General features: G+C 41.4%; 1 protein-coding gene across 3 annotated transcripts in view; it reads left to right on the top strand.

Annotated features, from left to right (window-relative positions):
- Positions 1 to 26: 26 nt before the first annotated feature.
- Positions 27 to 21,848, top strand: part of CCDC25 (coiled-coil domain containing 25) — a 40,089-nt gene continuing 18,267 nt past the window's right edge. Inside the window, exons 1-5 of one of the 3 annotated variants that reach the window (XM_036032049.1) lie at positions 27 to 169; positions 4,797 to 4,844; positions 9,265 to 9,304; positions 14,490 to 14,541; positions 19,338 to 19,413. In XM_036032049.1, the coding sequence (XP_035887942.1) occupies positions 142 to 169; positions 4,797 to 4,844; positions 9,265 to 9,304; positions 14,490 to 14,541; positions 19,338 to 19,413 (244 nt within the window). In that variant the 5' untranslated portion in view covers positions 27 to 141. Of the gene's footprint in view, positions 170 to 4,796; positions 4,845 to 9,264; positions 9,305 to 14,489; positions 14,542 to 19,337; positions 19,414 to 21,848 lie in introns of those variants that run through there. The other 2 variants (XM_028519851.2, XM_036032050.1) reach the window with 2 other exon arrangements.

The raw sequence follows: 21,848 nt of genomic DNA on the forward strand, positions 1-21,848 counted from the left end.
GGCGTTATGACGCGACCCTACACCCGCCGGAAGTGCGCGCAGGAGCTCCAGGAAACTGGCGGCCTCCGCGTCTGGTCTCCTGCTCTCCGAGAGTTGGGCGCTGCTGCTCCACGCTGGGGTCGCTGCGCTGTCGCCGGGATCATGGTGTTCTACTTCACCAGCAGCAGCGGTGAGTGGGCGCCACGACCTCCCGGGTCCCTGGTCCACTGTGCGTTTCCGAAGCCGGGCCGCCGCCAAGCTAGGATCTCATCCTAAAGCGCCTCCTCCACGTTGGGTTCCTTTTCCCCGCTCTCATTCGGTCCTCTGACTCATTCCGCCCGGTGGTCTCCGAGTGTCCCCTTGTCGGGGCCCGCTGGGTGGGGTGGGGGGCGGCGGATGGACTGTCCCCTCTGCGGTCTTCGCATCCGGGAGTGTTCTCTGGCCTCAGTGGGGAAGACTCCGTTGTTACCTGGCATAGGGAGTTTGTGGGCTTCTTCACACCCCATTTCACGACCCCCACCACCACCCCCTTGGCCTTTATTCGGGCTGTGCCCTAGTGAGTATGCGCTTTGATAAACAAAGGAGACACTTGTCAACATCTCTGCCGTCTGGGAAGTACGCCTTACCCTTCTAGGACAGGATTGTAGGGTCTCGATGCAACAGCGCAAAAGACCTTAGAATGGTAAGAAAGCCACTCACTGGGTAGACTTGATGTCTCAGATCTTGAAGAGTGACATGTGGTGATGTTTCTGATTTGTCGTTGGCAGTCAAAAAAGAAAGGATGCTTTTGCTTCCCAGGAAGTAAATACTATGTGTAGACTTTGTTTCTCTGCTGGAATCAACCCCCAGTTCACTGCTACACCCTTAAGACAGCTCTGGCTTACGTTCTTCAAATGCCTTTCCCAATCCAGCTTCCACCCAGGGATTGTTTAGGTATACTTTTTCGGGGACCCCCTTAACATTCCGTGTATACCTTTGGTATTAGCACTTAATGGTAATAAACGCTGTCTGCTTGAGAGTGTAAACCCTTTGAAGGCAGGGACAGGATCTCCTTATCTTGTTTCCCCTAGTATAGTGCCTGGCTCATAATAGATACTCAATAGATGCTTGTCGAATAAAACGAATGTTATTTTTTTAATTTAGTCATAAATCTATTTAGACTAAGACTATTTTATTGCTGTTATCTTTACTTGCTTGTTTTAAAGGTGAGCTCCGTGTTTGTGTGTGGTTGAGCAGGATGGTGCTTTCTCTTTAGAGTTGAGAACACTAATGCCCAGAGATGATGTAACTCACAGACCCCACCCCCCAACCCCTCCTGCTCAATCACACTGTCACATCTCTCTTTTTTTTTTCTCAGTAGTTTAGACTTCCACGGTGTGCCATATGTTAATATTTCTCTGTTTCTGTAGATTTGGTTGGGGGGGTGTATAAGTAGTTACCCATATTATTAAAATTACTAGAAACTAAATTCAAACTAGCCTGAAAAATCATTTTAGGCCCCTGATAGCATTTTCAATCTTTCCTCTGTACTGTTTTGCTCCATCTGACATAACTTCAGCATCTCTTTGTAGCTTCTCTACTCATGAAATTCCCCAACAATATAGACATCTATATGAGCTCAGAAGGAAATAAAAAATATGGGGGGGGGGTGTATAAGCACTAAATGTATTTTATACTAGTTGCTTTAAAGCTATTCCAAATTCTTTGAGCCCTAGTCATACATGTACAGGTGCCCTTGATAGAACAAAGTGCAGATTTGTGGGTCACATTTTTCTCATTGGCTTCTATTATAGTGTCAGAACTGCTTCCTGTTGGAAAAATATTTAGCCTCTAAGTCTAATAAAACTGCCCTTGTGCAGCAAATCTCTTAAAATTGCAAAGTCAATGGAAAAATATATAACTTTTCCAGTAAAATAGTAGTAAAGCTACATATCCCAGTACAGAAAACAACTTGAAATGCAGAATCTTCAGGAACTGATTACATATAGGTAGCCAAGCTTCTAACCAAGTGGCTGTGGCCTAAAACCTTTTTCAAAAAAATGGGGAGAAAAATCTCAATAGAAAGCTTTGCCTTTCCTTTTGTTTCAAGATTAGTATCTCTAACTAAAATCTGTTCAATTCTGTTCTTTCATGTTTTCTCATAGTGACATAATGAAACATTAGCTTTATTATATTTCCAGTGTCACATTCAAGACCATTTGTGTTATGGACCCACAAAATACCTGCACTTTGCTCATGAAGAGGTACTTAGTACTGAGTACCTCTGAATAGCATCTGTCGTAGGATAGACTGTCCTGTATGTTATGCAGTGGTCACACGGCCCCTCAAGGTGGGTTGGCTGCCATGCCTCAGTCATCTATCTTCAAGATAACCAGTTTCCATACTAATGAACCCTGTTATTTGGGTGAGAATAACGAAAGTACCAAAGTAATTCAGTTTATTTTTTGTCTTTAGCTCTTTAACATGCACAGGAGCTTAATTCAGAACACTTGCTCAGCAATCATGCTCTTTTTAGTTCTGACATAATTTCAGTCTTTCAGAAAAGTTACAGGAAAAGTAAAAGCCTTTTTTTATATCCTTCTCTTAGATTTCCAAGATTTGAACATTTTACCTTCTTAACCACATTCTAACAATTGCATTATTTTAATTTTCCCTGATATTTTCACTCTTCTCCCAAGTATTTTTTTCTTAAAATCAAGGATATTCTCTTATTAAAAGACATTTTTCATGATCAAAATTAGGAAATTAACTTTGCAACAATACTATTATCTAAGTAGCTTTTACTTGGTGTCCTAATGTATTTATAACAAAGGAAAATGACAAATCATTACAAGGGACTCTTTAGTCTCTTCTAACCTAGAGCATTTGCTCAGTCTGTCCTTCATGACACTTGCTAGTTGAAGAATTGTTTTGTAGAATGCCCCTCAGCTTGGGCTTGTAGCAGTTGTGTAGGTCAGCCGTCCAAACAATTGTCTGTGGTTCTCTTGGCTGTAAGTTAGATAACTTGGCCAACACAGGGACAGCTTTGTTTTATTTTAATCATTTTAAAAATTACTTTTGTTCTGATTGCAAAAACGACCTGTATACTGTGTGAGAGCAAACTAGCTAAGGTAACTATGTTAACAGATGTATATCCTTCCATACATATAAAGAAAATGGATGCATATATTAAAAATATATATATGTGAACATAAATATGCGTACTTAATTACATATTCATCTATTTTTTACAAATTGAATCTTATTGTATATGGATATACAAGAATACTGTGGCCCTTTTTAATGGGTACATGACATTTTGTTTATGGATATACTATAATACGTTTAACCAGTCTTAATTAGTGTTTAGCTGGTGAAAAGAACATCATGGCTGGATGGAGTATTTAATTAGCAGGATATACTCCTAGCGGTGACATTGTAGGATCCAAAGGGTATATACATATAGTATTGCCAGGTTGTGCACAGAGAATCTGAAACACTTTTTAGTGTTGTTCCTGCCCTTCTGGCATTTTCATATGCTATGCTAAGGCCTTATGAAGCCAATAAAATGCTCAATTATAGATAAGTATTTCTGTCAACTAGGCAATGCAAACATTCCCTTTGAGATTACTCTCAACTTCTTCCAAGTAATTATGGACTGTAGTCATTATAACTGCTAATCCAAGGAATTAGGAGTTTGCTCCCCAAGAGAGGCAGCCACAATCAGTAACCTAGGGAATGTTTCATTACTGAAGGGACAGGCCATCCTGAGCTCAGCGTTTGTAGTGAAAGAGTGCCTGCTCCCTGGCCTTCCGAGTCCCGCTCACGTGTGGCAGTTCTGTGCTCTGGAGTGACAGTCGGCACTCTGCCCAGATTAGCCTCGCACCCGTCTGGTGGGTCTTACAGACTAAACCCCCTGTGACTGTTAATTCAGGAGGTTACATTCAGATGGCATCAACTAAATTTGGTAGACGAGCTTGGAAACCCATTGCCCAGTTCGAATTTCAATTAGGAAACTTAACTTTCTGTTTGACTCCAGATGGCGCATGCCCACATTAAAACACACTGTCAGTACAGTAAATTCCTAATGTAAGCCATACCAGAACATTCAGTTTGATTTAGGATAGTGGTTCCCAACCCTGACTTAACATCAGAATCACTTGGAAATCTTTTAGAAAACACCAGTGCCTGTCCTCCAGAGATTAGGATTTGGTCAGTCTTAGTGGAGCTGGTGCATAATTAGGGGATTCTAATATGTAATCAGGGTTCAGAGCCAATGATTTAGAAGCTTAAGAGGCATATTTCTCCCGAATGGGACAGGCAGCCCATTATAATTTGCAGCACACCTGGAATATAATTTAATATTGGCCTAATTAAATTATGAAAAATAAAACTTGGTTCAGTCTAAGAGCCTATTTTTAAATGAATGAGGTGAAGGTTGGATTTTTCTCTTTTGAAAATTCTTTTGAAGAAGGCAGAATATAAGACTGAACTGGAATTGCACTGAACTTTACCCAGGAAAGTAGGAAAGTAGCTATTTTTTTTTTATTATTATTATAAGGGTCAGAAAACTTTTTCTGTTTGGGCCAGATCATAAATATTTTAGACTTGTGAGCCATACTCTATAGCTTGTTCTTCCTTGTTTTGCTTTTTTCCAGCCTGCTGAAAATTAAAAAGCATTCTCAGCTCCAGGGCTGTCCGCACACAGGGCTCGCTTTGGCCGATGGGCCATCCTCTTTTTGCCGACCCCAAATCTAAGCATTTGTCACTCGTTTTTCCCATGACACACTTTTGGTGATGAAATTATCTGACTACTTTTTATTTTTGTTTTGTTTTAGGTAACTCATCTGCTTACACTATTTACATGGGAAAGGATAAATATGAAAGTAAGTTTTCTAAAGCATTTGATTTTGAAATTTCCAGAAGGTAAGTGTTAATTGCCTTTTCCCTCTATGGTTTGTTGGATATGAGTTTTCAACTTACTACTGCTAACTAACACATTATAAAGAACTCCAGGGGATTAACTTGCCTAGAATTTAGTTATATCAGGTAATATTTGAGCTAATTGGACCACTAATTGCTCATTAGAAGCTTACTTAGTGAAAGTTTTGCCATACCATTTGCTTTAGGTTGATATGAGTCAGAGGTTAACCTTTGCCAGTTTAGATCAAATAAAAATAATCTGTGATTTGGACTCTGAAAAGATCATTTCCTGCCGTTTTCACCACATTTAAGATTAGTGGAAATACGTCAATTGGTTTTCTAAGGCTGAAGATGGCTCTTTTAAGTCAAGGAGTGTTAACAGTTTTTGTCTGACTTTGTTGACCCTTGACTTCAGAATGAAATACATCACTTCATACTGTATACACAATCATATAACAACGGTATACACTTTCATATAAAGAAAACAAAAATACCCATATTGTTTGCTATGCCCTCTATTTTCTGTTTTATTTCCTGTTTTAAAAGCTAGTCTCAGCCTGCTAAATTAATTTTTTGACTCACTGATGAAATGAACTAAATTTAAAAATAAAAACATTGCTTGAGGGGTAACCTTTTTGACTGCAGGAGCGAGGAGGGCGGCGGAAGTGAGGTTCAGCTTCCTTGATCAGGCGAGCAGTGAGCTGAGGGCAGTGGGCTGGCAGTGCCGACCCCCAGGGTGTGGAGTGTGGAGAAAAGAGCTGCAGTAGTAAGAGCTCTTGGGGGAAGTGCCAGAATTACTCTTCTTCAGGCTTGGAAAACAGAGCTGCTTATCTCATGGGCTAGTATAACATTTTGGAAGAGACAGCTTCTAAATCAGGCCAGTCTGGGTTAAAATTCCAGCTCTTTAGCAAACTAGCTATAGTGATTTAACCTCTTTGAACCTCAGATTTCTTAGATGTAAGAAGACCATGGATGGTATTTACTGTGCGAGGTCGTGAAGGTTAATGAAAGAGCCTGGGTGAGGTGTCTGGGCCCTAGTGGGCACTCAGTAAGTAGTAGTTGCCATACTGGAGTTTCTTCAGCTGCCCAAGCAGCCCTTCCCGCAGTGGGAACACTCCAGGCTGGATGACTCTGCCTTCGTAGTGCGGAGAGCTGGATCATCCGCTAGAGTCACCTTTCAATTCTTTCCCTCTCTAAAACCACCAGTGTCTGTTCTAGGTGCAGTTTGAAACTGACAACAGTTTAAACTTGATCCTTTAAAAGAGGCAACTATAACATTCTTCAGTATGAGACATTGACATTAATGACATAAATAAGGCCAAAAATTAAAAGATGTCAAAGAGTGGTGATGTAATTATATAGTGTGTGTGTGTGTGTGTGTGTACACACACTTATATTTAAAATACGATATATGCATACAATATATAGCATATATGATCTCTAATAGTGTGATGTGTAATTGTTATATAAATGTAGTTACAATTCAGATCTACATAAAGTTTAGAACCTTGCTGTAACATGGTTGCTATAAAGCAGAATCAGTATAAGCAAGATTATCACATCCTTGCCAAGAGAATAAAACAATACAGAATAATGTAACTCAATTATAAAGTTTTTCCTTTTAATGAATTTATGACATTGATTCTAGGTGTGACTTAATGGAGAAGCTATTTGCAATATATCAGTTCTAGATTTTTATGTTTCTCCTAGTAACCCATAAATTGTCATAGGTAATATGTATTTTCTTCAGAGCATCCCCCTGATGCGTGCGGCTGAAGAGGGGGTGCTACCTTCCTGTATTCCATTGAACAGTAAGGCACAGTTAGGAGCCATAGTTGTACCTACAGCAGATGTAGGTTCAAACCTGACCACATCTGCCTTTCTCTCTACCTCATCACACATTCAAATCCAAGATTGAGGTCACTGAGAGGCTCCTAACGCAGAGCTGCTTTGTGAGGTTGTGCGGGGGTTTTGCACTGCACAGCTCCGGGTGTGGGTGGGGGACGGGGGAGTGGGCTCCATGTATTTCTTACAGCAAAGAGCTGCCTCCGTTCTGGCTCACACTGACTGGCTGCCAGCGGAGCCGGCTGACCTGAGGCAGCTGTGCGGTAACTCTCCCACCTTGTCTCTCGGGCCTTCCATTTCAGTTACTGTTCGCTGGGTCCCTTCGCGCCAGCCTCTGTGAGTGTCCGGAGAGGGAGATTCAGTCTTGTGTTTTCACAGTATCCAGGTGGAGGCACTCACTGAAGCAAGTGTGGGTCAGTTTTGCTCTGAACCTAAATTGCTTTAAAAAATAAAGGTTATAAAAAAGTACGGGCAAAATACATTAATATTAATAGCAAATATTGTGGAAGTGGAGGAGGCAGAGAAAGAAAACTGGATTAGGGAAAGCTGAGAGGGCTTTGTGGAGGAGTAGATTAGGATGGGCTAGAATGTGCAATATTTTATGTTTTGTTTTTAATTTTTGTTTTTTGGAATCCTTTAAATGTCCTTTAGAGGAATTTATATCTACAAATATAAATCTAGATATAGAATCTGTGTCTGCATATGTCAATCTAGATTCTATCTAGAGTCCACTGGAGTGGTGTTTTGTTGTCATTAAAGTGTATATAAAATAAATACACTTTTCCCCAAGAATTCTTGGAGTCATTTGGAGGCGTCGACTTCCATAGCTGCTTTGTAAGAAGGTGTAGCGTTTATTAAGCACTCTGTCCTCTGGTGCTCCTAGCACATCGCACTTACCTTCTAATAATAGCCTTGATGACTTCAGACCAAGGGCTGGATGGAATATAAATGAATTTCTATTGAACTGTTTACTTCCACTAAAAAGCTGCTGGTGTGTTCCTTTTCTTAGTCAGCAGGTGTCACCAGGGAGCCGAACATTGCCTGAGGAAGAGGTTTTTAGATTTGCCTTTACTTGCTCTGATTACCTGCTGGCTGTTTGCTCAGCCTCCCACTTAGGCTCCTAGAAAGCCCCTCAGAAACTCACTGTGTCTGCAGTTGCTAAGAGTACCCTCATGCAAGGTTTACCTTCCTTTTGCTTTTCCGGGAAGTAAATACCCCATTAAAGTTAGAGAGATTATACTTTCTTGCGTACATTTAAAATCATCAGATATGTATTATTTTGTGTACTTTACAATTTTTAACTTTGTGTCTAGTACTTTAAATAATGCTTCTGTGTTAAACACAATTAGTTACTAATTGTTCCTATGGCTTCTAGAAGTACAGGGCGGGGCAGAAGTAGGTTTACAGTTGTGAATAGGCAAAACACAGCGTTTGTTCTTCTATTATTTATTAATTATTGTATTATTTTCCATACAGACAACTATGAACCTACGTTTGTCCATACATGGATATAAACTTTCTGTGGTGATACATATCATTAGTCTTAAAAATGTGCATAAATTTTGAATACTTGCCTTTTAGAAATACACCTTAAGGAAATAATCAGGAAAATGGACATATTTATTTAAAATTATTTATTGAAACACTTATAATTAGAGACAACCCAAGTGTCAACATTAGTGAGTTTATCCATCTGATAGAATCAGGTTGTCATTGTTTCCAAATAACTTTTTAAAATCTTGTTTTATTTTTACCTGTCATACATAGTTTAAAAATTCTCATAGTGCCCTGGCCAGGTAGCTCAGTTGGTTAGAGCATCGACCCAATATACCACGGTTGTGGGTTTGATCCCTGGTCAGGGCACATAGAAGAATCAATTAGTGAATGCATAAATAGGTGGAGCAACAGATCAGTGTTCCTCTCTCTCCCTTCCACTCTAAAGTCAGCTTTTAAAAATTTAAACGTTCAACAGAATGCTTGTAATAAAAACATCAGCTCCCTGCCCCATCCTTTCCAGTACCTATGTTCCACTCTTCTATTTTATTTTAGGCAATTTTTATTTTCTTTTTTATACTTCTGGTATTTGTTTCACTCCCTAATTTTCTATAATTTTAAAATTCAGGGTTTTTTTAAAGAAGTAAAATGTAGTCCATTGGCTTTAAAATTTTAACAAAACAATTTAAACATATAAATATTATTACAGTGAATCAGTTTTCTAAGACACCATCCAACCTCAGCTGCTCTGTTTTGTCAGTTGTATTATCTTTAAATAGAAATATGTTTGAGCTTTAGATTATAAGTATTATTATAAAAGATTGTCACAGTTATAATTGTCAAGTTGTAAAAACTATTTTTACAGAATTTTCAAGCATGAAAGCCTCTCTGAATTACTCTTCATTAAGGGAGGGAAAAAAGTTGTGGGAAGGATTGTAGTTCTCCCCTTTCCAATAAACTCTGGCATATCTTCATTTGAAGGTTTTTTTGGTTTTGTTGTGGTTTTTTTTTACCTTTTCTTTGTTCTCTTGTATCTCCCTGCAGATGAGGATCTAATAAAGTATGGCTGGCCTGAAGATATTTGGTAAGTAACAATTTTGGTTCTGCTTTCAGTGGATCATTATTTACTTTTTTAGACGTGGTCCACCACCTGACTCCTATGATAAGAACTAGAACTCATGCTTTGGATGTTGTTTATGGCTAGTTCCCTTCGTTCATAATTACCGTCTGAACTGGAAATGGCGCCTCAGGGTCAGAGCTCAGACCTGCGAAGGCCTCCAGAACATAGGCTTCCTCTTTGTCCCGTGTGTGTCTCTGATAGCACTGGGGTAGCCAAAAAGTTCATTTGTTTTTTCCATACCGTGGTGCTAGGAGTGCCTAGTTGTCTTTAAATTCATTTGAAATAATTTTGTTAGATTGTTATTGTGACAGCTGTCATATCAGCATCCATTTAAAAAAAACCCATCAAAATTGGTAAATTTTTGTGCAGTCATCTTAATATTGAAGATGGAAGAAGATATAGATTTTTAGCATATCATGGTTTGTTATTTCAAGAAAGGTAAAAACACAACCGAAACACAAAAAAGATTTATGCAGTGTTTGGAGAAGGTGCTGTGAGTGATTGAACATGTCAAGAGTGGTTTGTGAAGTTTCTTGGTACTGTTGACACTTTGGCCAAACAATTCTTTGCTGTGGGGCTGTCTTATGCATTGGAAGTTGTTTAGCAGCACCCCTGGCCTCTACCCATTAGAAGCCAATAGCAGGAGATAGCCAGCATACTCACAATATCTAAATCAACAAAGTTATTGGTGAAAATAAAAAATGTGTTTCTCATTTTGTGGAAAAAACTAAATGGACTTTCTGGCCAGTGCAGTAAGTTTCTGAGGCCACCACAGCTACACACATTCAGACCACTCTTCCCAAGTGGGTGCGTGAAGGCTTCACAGGAAGCACTGAAGAAAATAGACACACGCTTCCAGGTAGGTGGATTGTGGAGCATCTGACTAGACTGAGCTTTGGAGAAAACACGGACTGGGTTCCCCTTGTCTTTGTAACTCCCTCGAGCGTTTAGCCCTGTCTTGATCCAGCCCCTACCCCTTCTTTCTAAAATAATCTGTGGAAATTTAAATAATACATACTTCCTTAGCCTCTTTCCAAGATAGTTGTGCTGCTCTCAAAACGTAGTCCAAAAAACAACAAAGTAAATGAACGAAAAAAGACCTCTTTATTCTTATTGAGCTCTACTCTTTTTCTAACTGCCTTAGAGCACCACTTGGGTTTTTCTGCTCTCAGATCCCGGACCTTCTGGTGGTGCACGGACTCTGGCCCTTCGTGTTTCTTTCTTCGAACGCTCTCAGCCTCCGTTTGCTCACTCACTCTGTCTTCAGCACCCGCCGCTCATTCTGACCCCTGTGATGTTCTCCTGGAGCCTAACTTTGCCCGTGGGGTGAGATATGGTCTCCACAGGTCCAACTCCCTACCAAATGCTCCCCCTGAAGATAAGCTCATGGACCCCGTTGCTTTAATGAGAGTAATAGTGAACATTTATTGAGCACTGAACTGTATGCCAGATACTGTTACGTGTCTACCTCCATTAGTACATTTAGCTCACAGCATCCCTGGGAAATAGTTGCTGATAGTATGCCCGTATTTCAGATGAGGACACTAAGGCTAAGAGAAACTGAGCAGGCCTGCGCTGGGTGTTGTTGGCCCCTGCAGCTGGCTGTGGCTCTAAATCACCGCTTCTCCATCCCCCTAGGCTGCTGCCCTTTGGCTGCAGGTCATTTCTTCCCTCAAGCTGTGGCTGTGGTCTCTCTGGACCTCTCTTCTCCAATTTAAGTCCCTACAGAGTGTAGGCTGCCACTTCTTAGAAGAGTTGATTGATGTTAATGAGGTGCACAGCACCGAATGCTCAGTGGGAAAAACATGACAGAACCTAACTGAAGCTCCCCCTGGACTCTGTTTGCGCCCTTTTTCTGCCCCCAGCCCTGTGTGCAGGCACCGCTGAAGGGCACCTTGTCTCCTGCTCCAGCCCACCCCACACGAAGGGGCTCGTCCATGAACCCAATGGAAATGCTTTTCTATCTGTCACCCTCTCAGGTCCACCTACCAGGAACGAACAGGCACTAGAAACCTCAGGGATTTTAAAGTTTTTTTTTCTTTTTATCTGCCCTGTCCCAGCACAGTGGCCTGTCGTCTGAACTCAAATATGCTGTTGTGGTAGGTGATGCGTGGTACTCCCTTACCTCGGGTGGGCAGTTTGCACTGCTCAGGGCTTCTGGATTGGGTGCCACCCACCTTCCTAGGACCCTGGACTGTAAGTTCCAGGAGGACAACAATCTGTTTTGTTCACCACCGTATTCCCAGTCCCTAGCATGGGACCTCACACCTAGGTATTCAGCAGTGGTTGGTTGGCTTTCTAATTGACTAGCTCTCTGCCTGTCTAGAAATGACCTCCATGGGCATTCTTCCCAACAGCTGCAGGTTATCGCCATTCTGAGCGCCTGTCACCCCCATCTGGATTATTTCACTTGTCTTTGAAGCCCGAAGATCTCTAGACTCTGTCCAGGGAGATCAGAATGGCTGCACCTGTTATGTAGTTACCTTTTTAAAATTTTTAACATGTCAGGTTTGAGGCAGAAATACCTGCATAAAAAAGGGTATATATTCAGATGCACCATGAAAATCAATTTACCTGACATTTAAGAAAAAAAATAAGTGGAAGAGAAATTTCCATTTTAAAACGCACACTCCATGTATTATGATTTGGGTTTTTTCATTTCATTGACGCTGACTCTTGGAATAGTCTGTAACCAAAGTGGTGTCCACGGACACCTAGACACCCCTTGCCCTTTCTGACTCTCTGTAATAGTCTTGAGATTAATGACTGTTGTGGAAAGTGAGTGACTGACTTTCAGAAGCTATTTGAGGTTGGATGGGAGCCGGAAGAACCCTAAATTCCAGACCTGTCCTGGCGCACTGGTGCATAAACTGTGAGTCTCCGGAACATCCCGGGGCATGCTAGGAAGGATGCAGTTGGTCTGCATTCCAGGGCAGGTTTTCCTGGTTCACTGCCTCAGTCTGGTGCATTCCCCCCCATCCCCATGTCAACATCTGAAGTCACACCAGGGAACCTCCTGAGGTGCCTTTAGACAGAGGATTTTTCTAGCATTAAATGAGAAGGAAACTAAATTCATCTTCAAACAAAGGAAAGTTGAAATTCTGTTTATTGGCCCCAAACTCCACAATGAGTGGTTTTTCCAGAGATTCCACTTGAGAAAGTTAAACGACCCAGCTTCCGGGGCCCTGATCTCTTCATCCCTAGGGCATTGATTCTTTCCTTGAAGTCGGCAGTCTCTGCACGCGGCAAAGGTGATGGTGATTAAGCAGGAAGAGAAAGAACACAGAAGAGAGAACTAGTGGGCATAATTTAAACTTTGAGTAAGCATTTTGGGAGGTATGGAAAGGCTTTTTTTTTTTTTTTAAGGAAACTTAATGAAAATAGTTTATTTACAGAGCTGGCTTTTGTGTTTGTTTTACATTTCAACCAAAGACCCCTACTTTTACGCACCCCCAGCCCTTTAGGTGGAGGTGTGCCTGCAAGCCTGCTGTTTCCATGTGTACTTCAGAACTTTGACTACTTATGTATGAACCCATTAGATATGTATTGAATTGTTTGTGCATTTCTTTTGGTAAAATTTTACATCAAAGGCCTTTAAGAAAAATCAGAATACAATTGGGTTCTTATGGGTACACAGGAGAGTTGTAAATGGAGAAGCGGTTGGAAGCAAGTTGGAATGGGAGAAGTCACTTCTCATTGAGCTTGCTTACTAATGGGGTATTTTCCTAAGATCCTGAAAGAGAGTAATGAGATATATAATTTCTAGATTTGCCAAAACAAAAACCAAAAACCATTTTTGGGGCGGGGGGGGAATGCCTAGCTCAAGATAATAATCTGTAGGAATCTCTTACATGGGAATGCAAATGAGTCAGTGAGACAGTTGGAAAAAAAATAAACTGAGATGTTATACTCATTTCTGGTTATCAGTAATGGTTAAGAATAAAACCTGGAGTCATCATAGGCTGCCAAAAATGCATAATATGTTTCTGTATTCAAAGTGACTAGCAAGATGCTCATCCTCTTTAAAGAGGACATTAGAAACAGCCTAATCTTAACCTTTATATAGAGTCACACTGTGAATGTGTGACCACTGCACTTCTAAGCATGCATTAATGCTAAGGAAGTGCCTGGAGAAGTACATGATGGTGGTAGTGGTGCCCCCTAGAGCTTGACCCCACAGTCTTCAGTCTGGGCAGGTCAGGACTGAGGAGGAGACGGCCAGAGTTAACGGAGTGGCAGTTGTGAGTTGTTGTTTGGTGCTGGGGTTCTGGGGCATCTCTGGGTGTTGCAAAGAGAGAGTCAACTTCATTTGGCCAATTGTGAGTATGAAAAACTTAATATCCCAAAGTGTTTGACCAAGTGAGAAAGTACATTCTAAAAGAGTTAATGAAATTATTGGTGAATGATAGAGTCTTAATGAAAGGTAAATTTAGGACATTGGGGCAGGAGGGCATTCAGAATGTTTTTAGGACAGTGTCGTAAAGGGCAGTCACCATGCTGTCCCAGGAGACATGCGCTGGTGCCATCGCTGGGCTTAAGGCTGGGTGCAGGGTTGGGCTGACCCCTTCTATGATGTGTCTGTTCACTGCCTTCACTCCTCGCCTACTCTTCCAACTCTGCTTGGCATTCTCTTTGTGTTGCCATCGCTTGGAACTCAGGATGTCGCGTCTCTTTCTCTAAACTGGTGCCATCTGCAGCTGTGAGGTGTTTCTGTCAGTGGTCCAGCAAGTCTCCCAGCACTGCCCTCCTTCCCCTCTCTTCTCAACTGAAATTCCTTTCCCTGTTTTCTCTAAGTCCTGTGCTTCAGTCAGGGACCCACCAAGTCTCAGATTGCCAGTGAAGCCTTTGGTCCCTGGCAGGGCTGTCTCACTTAAAACAGCACCCGTCCCAGGGCTGTAACATTGACTGTCTCCTGCACTTGTCTGGACACTTAGTCCGCCGTAGTCCCGCCCAGCTGCAGGACTTCCCTGTGCATCTTATCTCTCCCAGTGGGTAGTGAGCCCTGTGGAGGCGGTGACTGTGTTTCATACTCCCCATGGTGCTTAGGCACTGAGTTAATACTTTCTGGATAGGAATGCTTTAAATGCAAATGGCCCGAGGAGATGGCTGTCTTGTACCTCCTGCTAAAAGTGGTTTTCATTCTTTGTAGGTTTCATGTGGACAAAATCTCTTCGGCTCATGTATACCTTCGATTACATAAGGTAACTGGACTTAAACATGGATTCATAACGTTTTCTTTAGTGATGAGCATCATATCTTGTCCTCTCCTTTTTTCTGCAGCTGAATCGCTTAAAGTAATATATACAGAAGGCTGAAATTAGCAGATTAAGAGCTGCCTTCCCCTGACCCAGAAAATCACTCAGGGAAAGTCTGCTGATTTTTGAGACTTGGACATAGTACTTGTTTCCCAGGTAGAAGCACTGCCGTGTCCTGCCAGGTCAGATGTGTTCTCTGTCACCTCTGCTTTCTCTCCCTTTCATTTCAGTTGATACTCCTGTACTTACTGTCTTCTCCATTGGAGATCGTGCTGTGGTTCCTTTTTTTCAAGCTCATGTGATTTTCCTGCCTCACCAAGAGCAGATGTTCCCAGTTATCAGGGGCTTTCGGAGGTTTAAAGCAGCATTATAGTAGTAAAGGGAAAAAATGTAATCTTCCCTAGCAAGGCAAAACCACTACTTTTCTAATGTGTCTTTATAGTCTTATGGGCTTTTTAAAATTATTTTTAAAAATTTTATTTATTTATTTTTAGAGAGAGGAAAAGGGAAGGAGAGAGGGAGAGAAACATCAATGTGTGGTTGCCTCTTGCACACCCCCTACTGGGGACCTGGCCTACGACCCAGGCATGTGCCCTGACTGGAAATCAAACTGGCTGGCGACCCTTTGGTTTACAGGCAGGCACTCAATCCACTGTCCACACCAGCCAGGGCATATGTTATATTTTATATAGTTGAATCATAGGGTATATATACTCGTTATATGTATTGCTTTTTAAAATGTTTTATTTTGGAGTAATTTTAGATTTACAGAAAAGTTGCAAAGAGAATGCAGAACTCCTACGTGCTGCACGCCCAGTTCCCCTCATTGTTAACATCTCACTTCACCATGGGAGATTTGTCAGAACCTAGAAGCCAACACTGGTGCGTTACTATGAACTAAACTACAGGCTCTGTTTTGAGTTCATCAGGTTTCCATTAACTTCCTCTTTCTGTTCTAGGACCCACCCAGTCCGGGGTCCACTTGCATTTAGTTGCCATGTCTGTGTAGTCTTTGGTCTGCAACAGTTTCCCACTCTTTCTCTTTTTCATGACCTTGACAGTTTGAGAAGCATTGGTCAATATTTTCTATTGGGGTTTTCTGCTGTTTTGCCAGGCATAGACTGGAGTTACAGATTTGGGGGCAAGAATTGCACAGAGGCCCTCTCACCTGACACAGAGTTGGGAGACACTTGTATGTGTACCAGCCGTGCATCCACATCCGAACAGTCCTTTCTGTATCTCTCCATCTCCACACCAAGCTACACACAAGCTCATACAGATGTACCTGACAAATCCATTCCAGCCTTTCTGCCTTGCTTATCTGTCGGTTCCTTTTCAGACAGTGAGCCGCCTGGCTCCCCCACTGTGTATGTGCTTATTTATTTGACACCCGTATACATGCAAGTGGTTTCAGGTTTGTTAACCCATTTTCCCATATGAAACAACTTTATTAACTGATGTACAGTGTTTGTATGCAGGGGTTTTTTTTTTTTTTGCCTTATAGTTTCTAGTCAAAACAGTCTTTCAGAGTTACTGGGAAGCCCCCCCGCCCCCAGACCCCTTCAGTGACACTGTGTCGTACGCTCGTGATATGGCTAGATTCTTCGTCTCAATTGGCATGGCATCCTGGCATCCCCTGGTCAATTGCATCACCTTTTAAAGTGACCGTTTATAAACTTTTTCATGTTACTTTTATTATATATATATATATATATATATATATATATGCTAACTGCTTTGAGTTTGGCAATATGCCACAATTAGTGAAAGCTTATATCAAAATTTAGATGATTTACAATTTTTAGCATTATGACCCTCCAGCAAGAAATATCTTTTTGTGAACTGCTTTCTGCTTTTCTTTTGAATTATTTTTTACAGTAATTCTCAGAAATGGAATTACTGGGCCAAAAGGTCTAAACAGTTTGGTAACTCTTTTTAGGTCAGATTACTCTCTGAAAGTACTCTGCTAATTTAAAATGCTATCTGATAATTATAGGTTTTCCAAACACTTTGGGGAATTCTATAATTTAAAAAAACAACAACTTTTTGACCATTTTAGTAACCACCTGACCCACTTGCATGGTGGTTATAATATTCCTCCCTTGATCTACTAGCAGGGTGAGCACTGCACCCCACCTTGTACTGTCGCTTTGAGGCCTGCACCGTAAAGGGAAAGACGGAGACCGTGAACTCTGTGCGGCAATAAAATTCTGAATTCCCCTAAGCCACTTCTTGCCATTTTGGAACTATTTTAAGTTTAGGAAAAAATAGAGTGTGGTGTTATAACCTTTCCTTTTGGTTCACATTAAAGATTTTCCTTTGGGTTCTGCCATGTTAGACAATGGAAGTAATGGTGGTTGCCCCAAGTTCACATTAGCACGAGTTGTTACCATATTTTGCCATGTACAGTGCATACCCACGTTTTGGCACGCATCATACATGGGATTATTATAACCGTTATTATGCCCATAGTATGTAATCATCATACCCACGTATAATGTGCATCCTTATTTTTCCTTCAGAAATTTGGGCAAAGTGTGCATTATGCACAGCAAGATATGGTGCTTGTTTGAATAGAAGTTTCACTGTTATTTTCTTTTGGGAGCACACAGAGTGCTCAGTGAAAATATATTCTCTTTAAGGAACTCTTACCTGGTTCATGCCCTGCAGTAAACGGCATAGCCCTTTGTACCTAGCAGGTGCCAAGTAAGTGTTGGGGATGCAGTAGGACTGAGTGGTTCAGAACCCAGACTCTGGGTGTGAACCCCGGCTCAGCTCCTTGCTGTGTGACTTGAAGCAAATCACTCAGCTGGGCCCATTGTCATCTGTACACGGGAGCTGACAGCACCTGTGTTATTGGGTCCCTGTGAGGGTGAAATGAGCTTGCCTATCTCAAGCACTTAGAGTACTGCCTGGCACATGCTAAGCACTTATATGTGTTAATTCTTTTTTATTGAATTCAGTTGGATTCATCCCAAACCTTGAAGATCATAGGTGTTCAGCTGTGCTCTTTCCTAGGCATTTTGATTTTTGAAAACCCATAGAAAATATCTCACTTATCTAGAGGTTTCTTATCTTATTAACATAGATGGTACAAAGCCCACAGTTCAAATTCTGACCTTTACGTTTTGAGAGTACCTTAACCTCTCTCCGCGTAGTTTGTTTACTCTGATTTTATGCATAATGCTAAGCTGAGTGAGTTTTTTTCCTGCTCATGTTGTTTTAGAAGTTGCAAAACAGGAAGTGGAGAGTGCTTCAGGAGTAGTGACTGCCTCAGGTGGTCGGAGGGATGTTGGGACATGGCCTGACATCAAGGCCAAGAAACAGTTCCGCAAGAACTCCGTCAGCACCACGCCCTGGGCCCAGTTCCTGGAGCGTGGTTCTAGTCCTGGGTTCATCTTTCAGCTCTGTCACTTAACTACATATTTGGAACCTTGGCCCAGTTTCTTTCCTCACTGGGCTTCATTTTCTTCATTGGTAAAGTGAAGATAATACTTACTATCCATTCATATGTCTATTTACATAGTATCTGGCATGCGGTACGTATGCAAAAACTGGTAGCTCTTGTTTTGTTTTTGAATTCTTAATTTTGATTTGTTTAGCATAGGGTCAGTCAGCTCCTGTGTATTGTAAAAGGCCCCTGAAGCCATCACTATTACCATATTATAGCCTAGTGTAATGGTTGATATTCATAATGATGACATTGTATTGTCCAGATATTAAATTCAGAATCCTCTCTGTGGTTAGGGAATTGCACAAAATGAGATATACCTTTTTTTTTTTAATTTATTGATTTGAGAGGAGAGAGAGACATCTCTTGTTCCATTCATTTATGCATTGATAGGTTAATTTTTGTATGTGCCCTGACCAGGGATTGAACCCACAACCTTGACATATTGGGATGACCCTCTAACCAACTGAACTACCCAGCCAGGGCTCAAGATACATCTTTAAAATAGGGACAAATTTTAATCACATAGTTTTGGGTCAAAATTTATGTATTTGAGAGATTCCCATATAAAACACTTAATATAAACAAAAAAACCACATGTAGAAGCATAATGAAATACCCTTAATTTATCTAAAATATTTATGTAGGTAGAACATTTCTTTCCCAGACAGAAGTAGTTCTGTAATCTCATGCCTGGTAGGAGTCAGTACCGAGTTGATTTCCATTCGCTCTTGCCTCAAATATTTTTGTTCTTCTGGGAAGGCTTTGCTTATTCAGCTTTGACTTTGATACAGTATCTGTAGACGAAAGAATCAATATTATTTCTCCCTTACGGGGGATGGTTTTATTTAACACATCAAGAGCTTGCTTCCTGATTAGGGCTGAGGATAGATGTAGGAGACTCAAAACTATGTCTTTTTGAGAGGAAAGTCATATGGGACCTCAGCTAAGAACACATCCAGTTGTCTTGAAAGCTTCTCCACAAGGTTTCTAGAAGTAAGAATGAGAAGAAAGAGGGAGAAATTACTCGGACATAATTACAGTTAATATTTTAGTAGTTTTCTTTTATACCCTCTGTTGGTGTTTTTCACTTATCAATATTTTCCATATTACTGTCTTCTTAGTTTAAAACACTCCTGTAACAGACTTCATTTTTCAATGCTCTGAAATACAGTTGAAGAGCCCCTGCTTTTAATAACGTTGTGGCTGGTGAGGCCGCAAAGCCCAGTGAGTGCTCTAGTGTCGATCAGTAACAAAGTCCTGGACCATTTGGTTTACTTTTGTGTTTCAGGGGGAGAAGATAGAAGACATTCCAAAGGAAGTATTAATGGATTGTGCCCATCTTGTGAAGGCCAATAGCATTCAAGGTCAGTTTTCCTAGAAGTGTTTTCAGAATTAGCACTGATTTCTCTGTGTCTGACGTGGATTACATTGTAGGGGACGTGTTCCTGACTTTGGCTTGAGTCAGAGGACTAACGTGTTCTTTAAGATGGCAGTTCTGCTTCCTGTCAAAGAACTAAAGACTGACCTCCCCTCCCCTCTCATGTTTACGGCCCTATCTCGACTCTTTTTTACCTTGTTTTCCTTATCTCGAATAGTAGGTTGTCCATACCTGCCTACCCTTAAGGTTATTTGTAGAGAGACTTTTGGAAATCAGGTTATTTAGTAGCTAAGGAAGAAATGTGTCTCGTGGCTTTATTTTGAATATTGTTTGATGTCTTCATTTCTACTGTTTGTCATTAGATACTACAGCTCAAATCTCCAAATCACTCTTTCCTGCTTTTCTCCTTCCTTAGTCTCCCTAACTTTTGTCTCCCTGTAAACTGAAGGTATCAGCTCAGTTGATCTTTATCTCCCAGAGAGTCTCATTTAACTGATCTGGGGGAACCCGGGAGTATCAGCTGCTGCCAGCACTCTCCAGCCGATTCTGAGTGCAGAGGGCTTGAGAACCACTGGTGTTAAGTGTTCTAGGAAGGGCCTGTGGTGCTGGGCGTGGTGCTTTATTCCTACTGTACAGGACTTAACCTGTCAGTAGTGTGGGGTAAGAAGGACAGTTATAGAGTGGAGGTGGGAGTTAAAAAGGGGAGCCAGGAGATGGTGTTCTGCTGAGAATGTTTGAGTGAGTAGATTGGATTTTAGGTATAGGACATAGAGCTGCATAGGGTAGAGGTAAGTTTGGTTTGAAATGAAGTTGGAGGAAGATCCAGAGGGTTGGAAAGAAAGAAGGTCTGGGTAGAAGATAGCATGGGGCAGACACACAGCCAAGAGCAGGCACCAGGGGTTGGTGATTACAAAACAGGAACTGAGGGGTGTGCCCTCTTCTCCATCACGTAGACTGTGTTTTCTGAGTCTGACTCAAGCAGCTTTAATGTTTCAGGTACCAAGTCGAAGAAAGTAGAAGTCTTGTCTTGTAGAGCCACTGACTTTCTCTTAACTCCATAAATCATTAAGTTGCAGTTAGTTTTAGGACACTTCCTTTTTTAAAATTTTTTAATCCTCACTGAGGATATGTTTATTGATTTTAGAGAGAGAGGAAGGGGGAGAGAGAGAAACATTGATGTGAGAGAGAAACATCTGTCTGTTTCCTCCCATACGTGCCTTGACCAGGGATCGAACCCACAACCTCGGTATGTTCTCTGACCGGGAACCGGACCTACAACCTTTTGGTGTACTGGAAAACGCTCCAGCCAACTGAGCCACTTGGCCAGGGCGGGACATTCCATGTTCATGAGTTAGAACAGTGTCTAAGATTTCCAGTTAAGATACTCAGTTATTGACATTAAAAATGGTGTAAATTAAAACCATCATTATCTTCTTTCCTTGTGTGTTGCAACCTCTTCTGCCCTGGCTAGCAGATGTGGCTTTCTTAATGGGGCTTCTTGGCCCAGCCTCTTTCTTCTTAATCTCTTTATAGATGACTAGTTTTAAAGAAAACAGGAAAAGAAGCCTTGACATAGAATTACTCTTCTCTCCTCGTTCCCTTGCACAGCCGTGGCTCACTGAGCAGAAAAAGGAGCTAGGCCTAAGAGTCACTGTCGTGAGTGAGTAGCAGAGGATGCTGAGGAGTCAGGAAGAGTGTCTGTGCCAGGAGATTTGCTAAGTGCGCTCCGTTTGTGTCACTGTGGAGTTAAAATACTTTCCTCCGCGGCTGACCGCCTTCAGCCTTCAGCATCAAGGAAGGTGTGGTTCGACTTGTTTGTCTTCGTGGAGTCTGGTGATCCTGTTTTCTATTCATCTTCTACTCTCTTTCCAGATTAAACTTTCTAAAAGCTTGGGCACTTTTCATGACACCCCCACCTTGTCTATACAATTAAGTCCAAACTTCTTATGCTGGCATTTTAAGCATCTTTGATCTGACTACAGAACTCTTTTTCCCTTCACATACTTCACACTCCAGCCAAAGCAAATATTTGCTGTTTTCCCACCTTGTGCCTTTGCTTTTACGGTCATGTGTCGATTAATGATGGGGATACGTTCTGAGAAATTCATCGTTAGGCAGTTTTATCGTTGTATAAACACCATGCAGTGAATTTCTACAAACCTAGATGGTGTAGCCTCCTACACATGTAGCTTATTGCTCCTGGGCTGCAAACCTGTGCAACATGTAATATAGTGAATACTGTAGGCAATTGTAACACAATTGCAAGTATTTGTGTGTCTAAACATAAAAAAGGTACAGTAAAAAATGTGGTATAAAGGATAAAAAATGGCAGACCTGTGTAGGGCACTTAGCGTGAACAGACTGGAAGTTGCCCCCAAGTGAGTTGCTGAGTGAGTGAAGACCTAGAATGCTACTGTGCAC

The sequence above is a fragment of the Phyllostomus discolor genome, chromosome 8, assembly GCF_004126475.2.
Source record: "Phyllostomus discolor isolate MPI-MPIP mPhyDis1 chromosome 8, mPhyDis1.pri.v3, whole genome shotgun sequence".
In the NCBI taxonomy this organism is placed as follows: Eukaryota; Metazoa; Chordata; class Mammalia; order Chiroptera; family Phyllostomidae; genus Phyllostomus; species Phyllostomus discolor.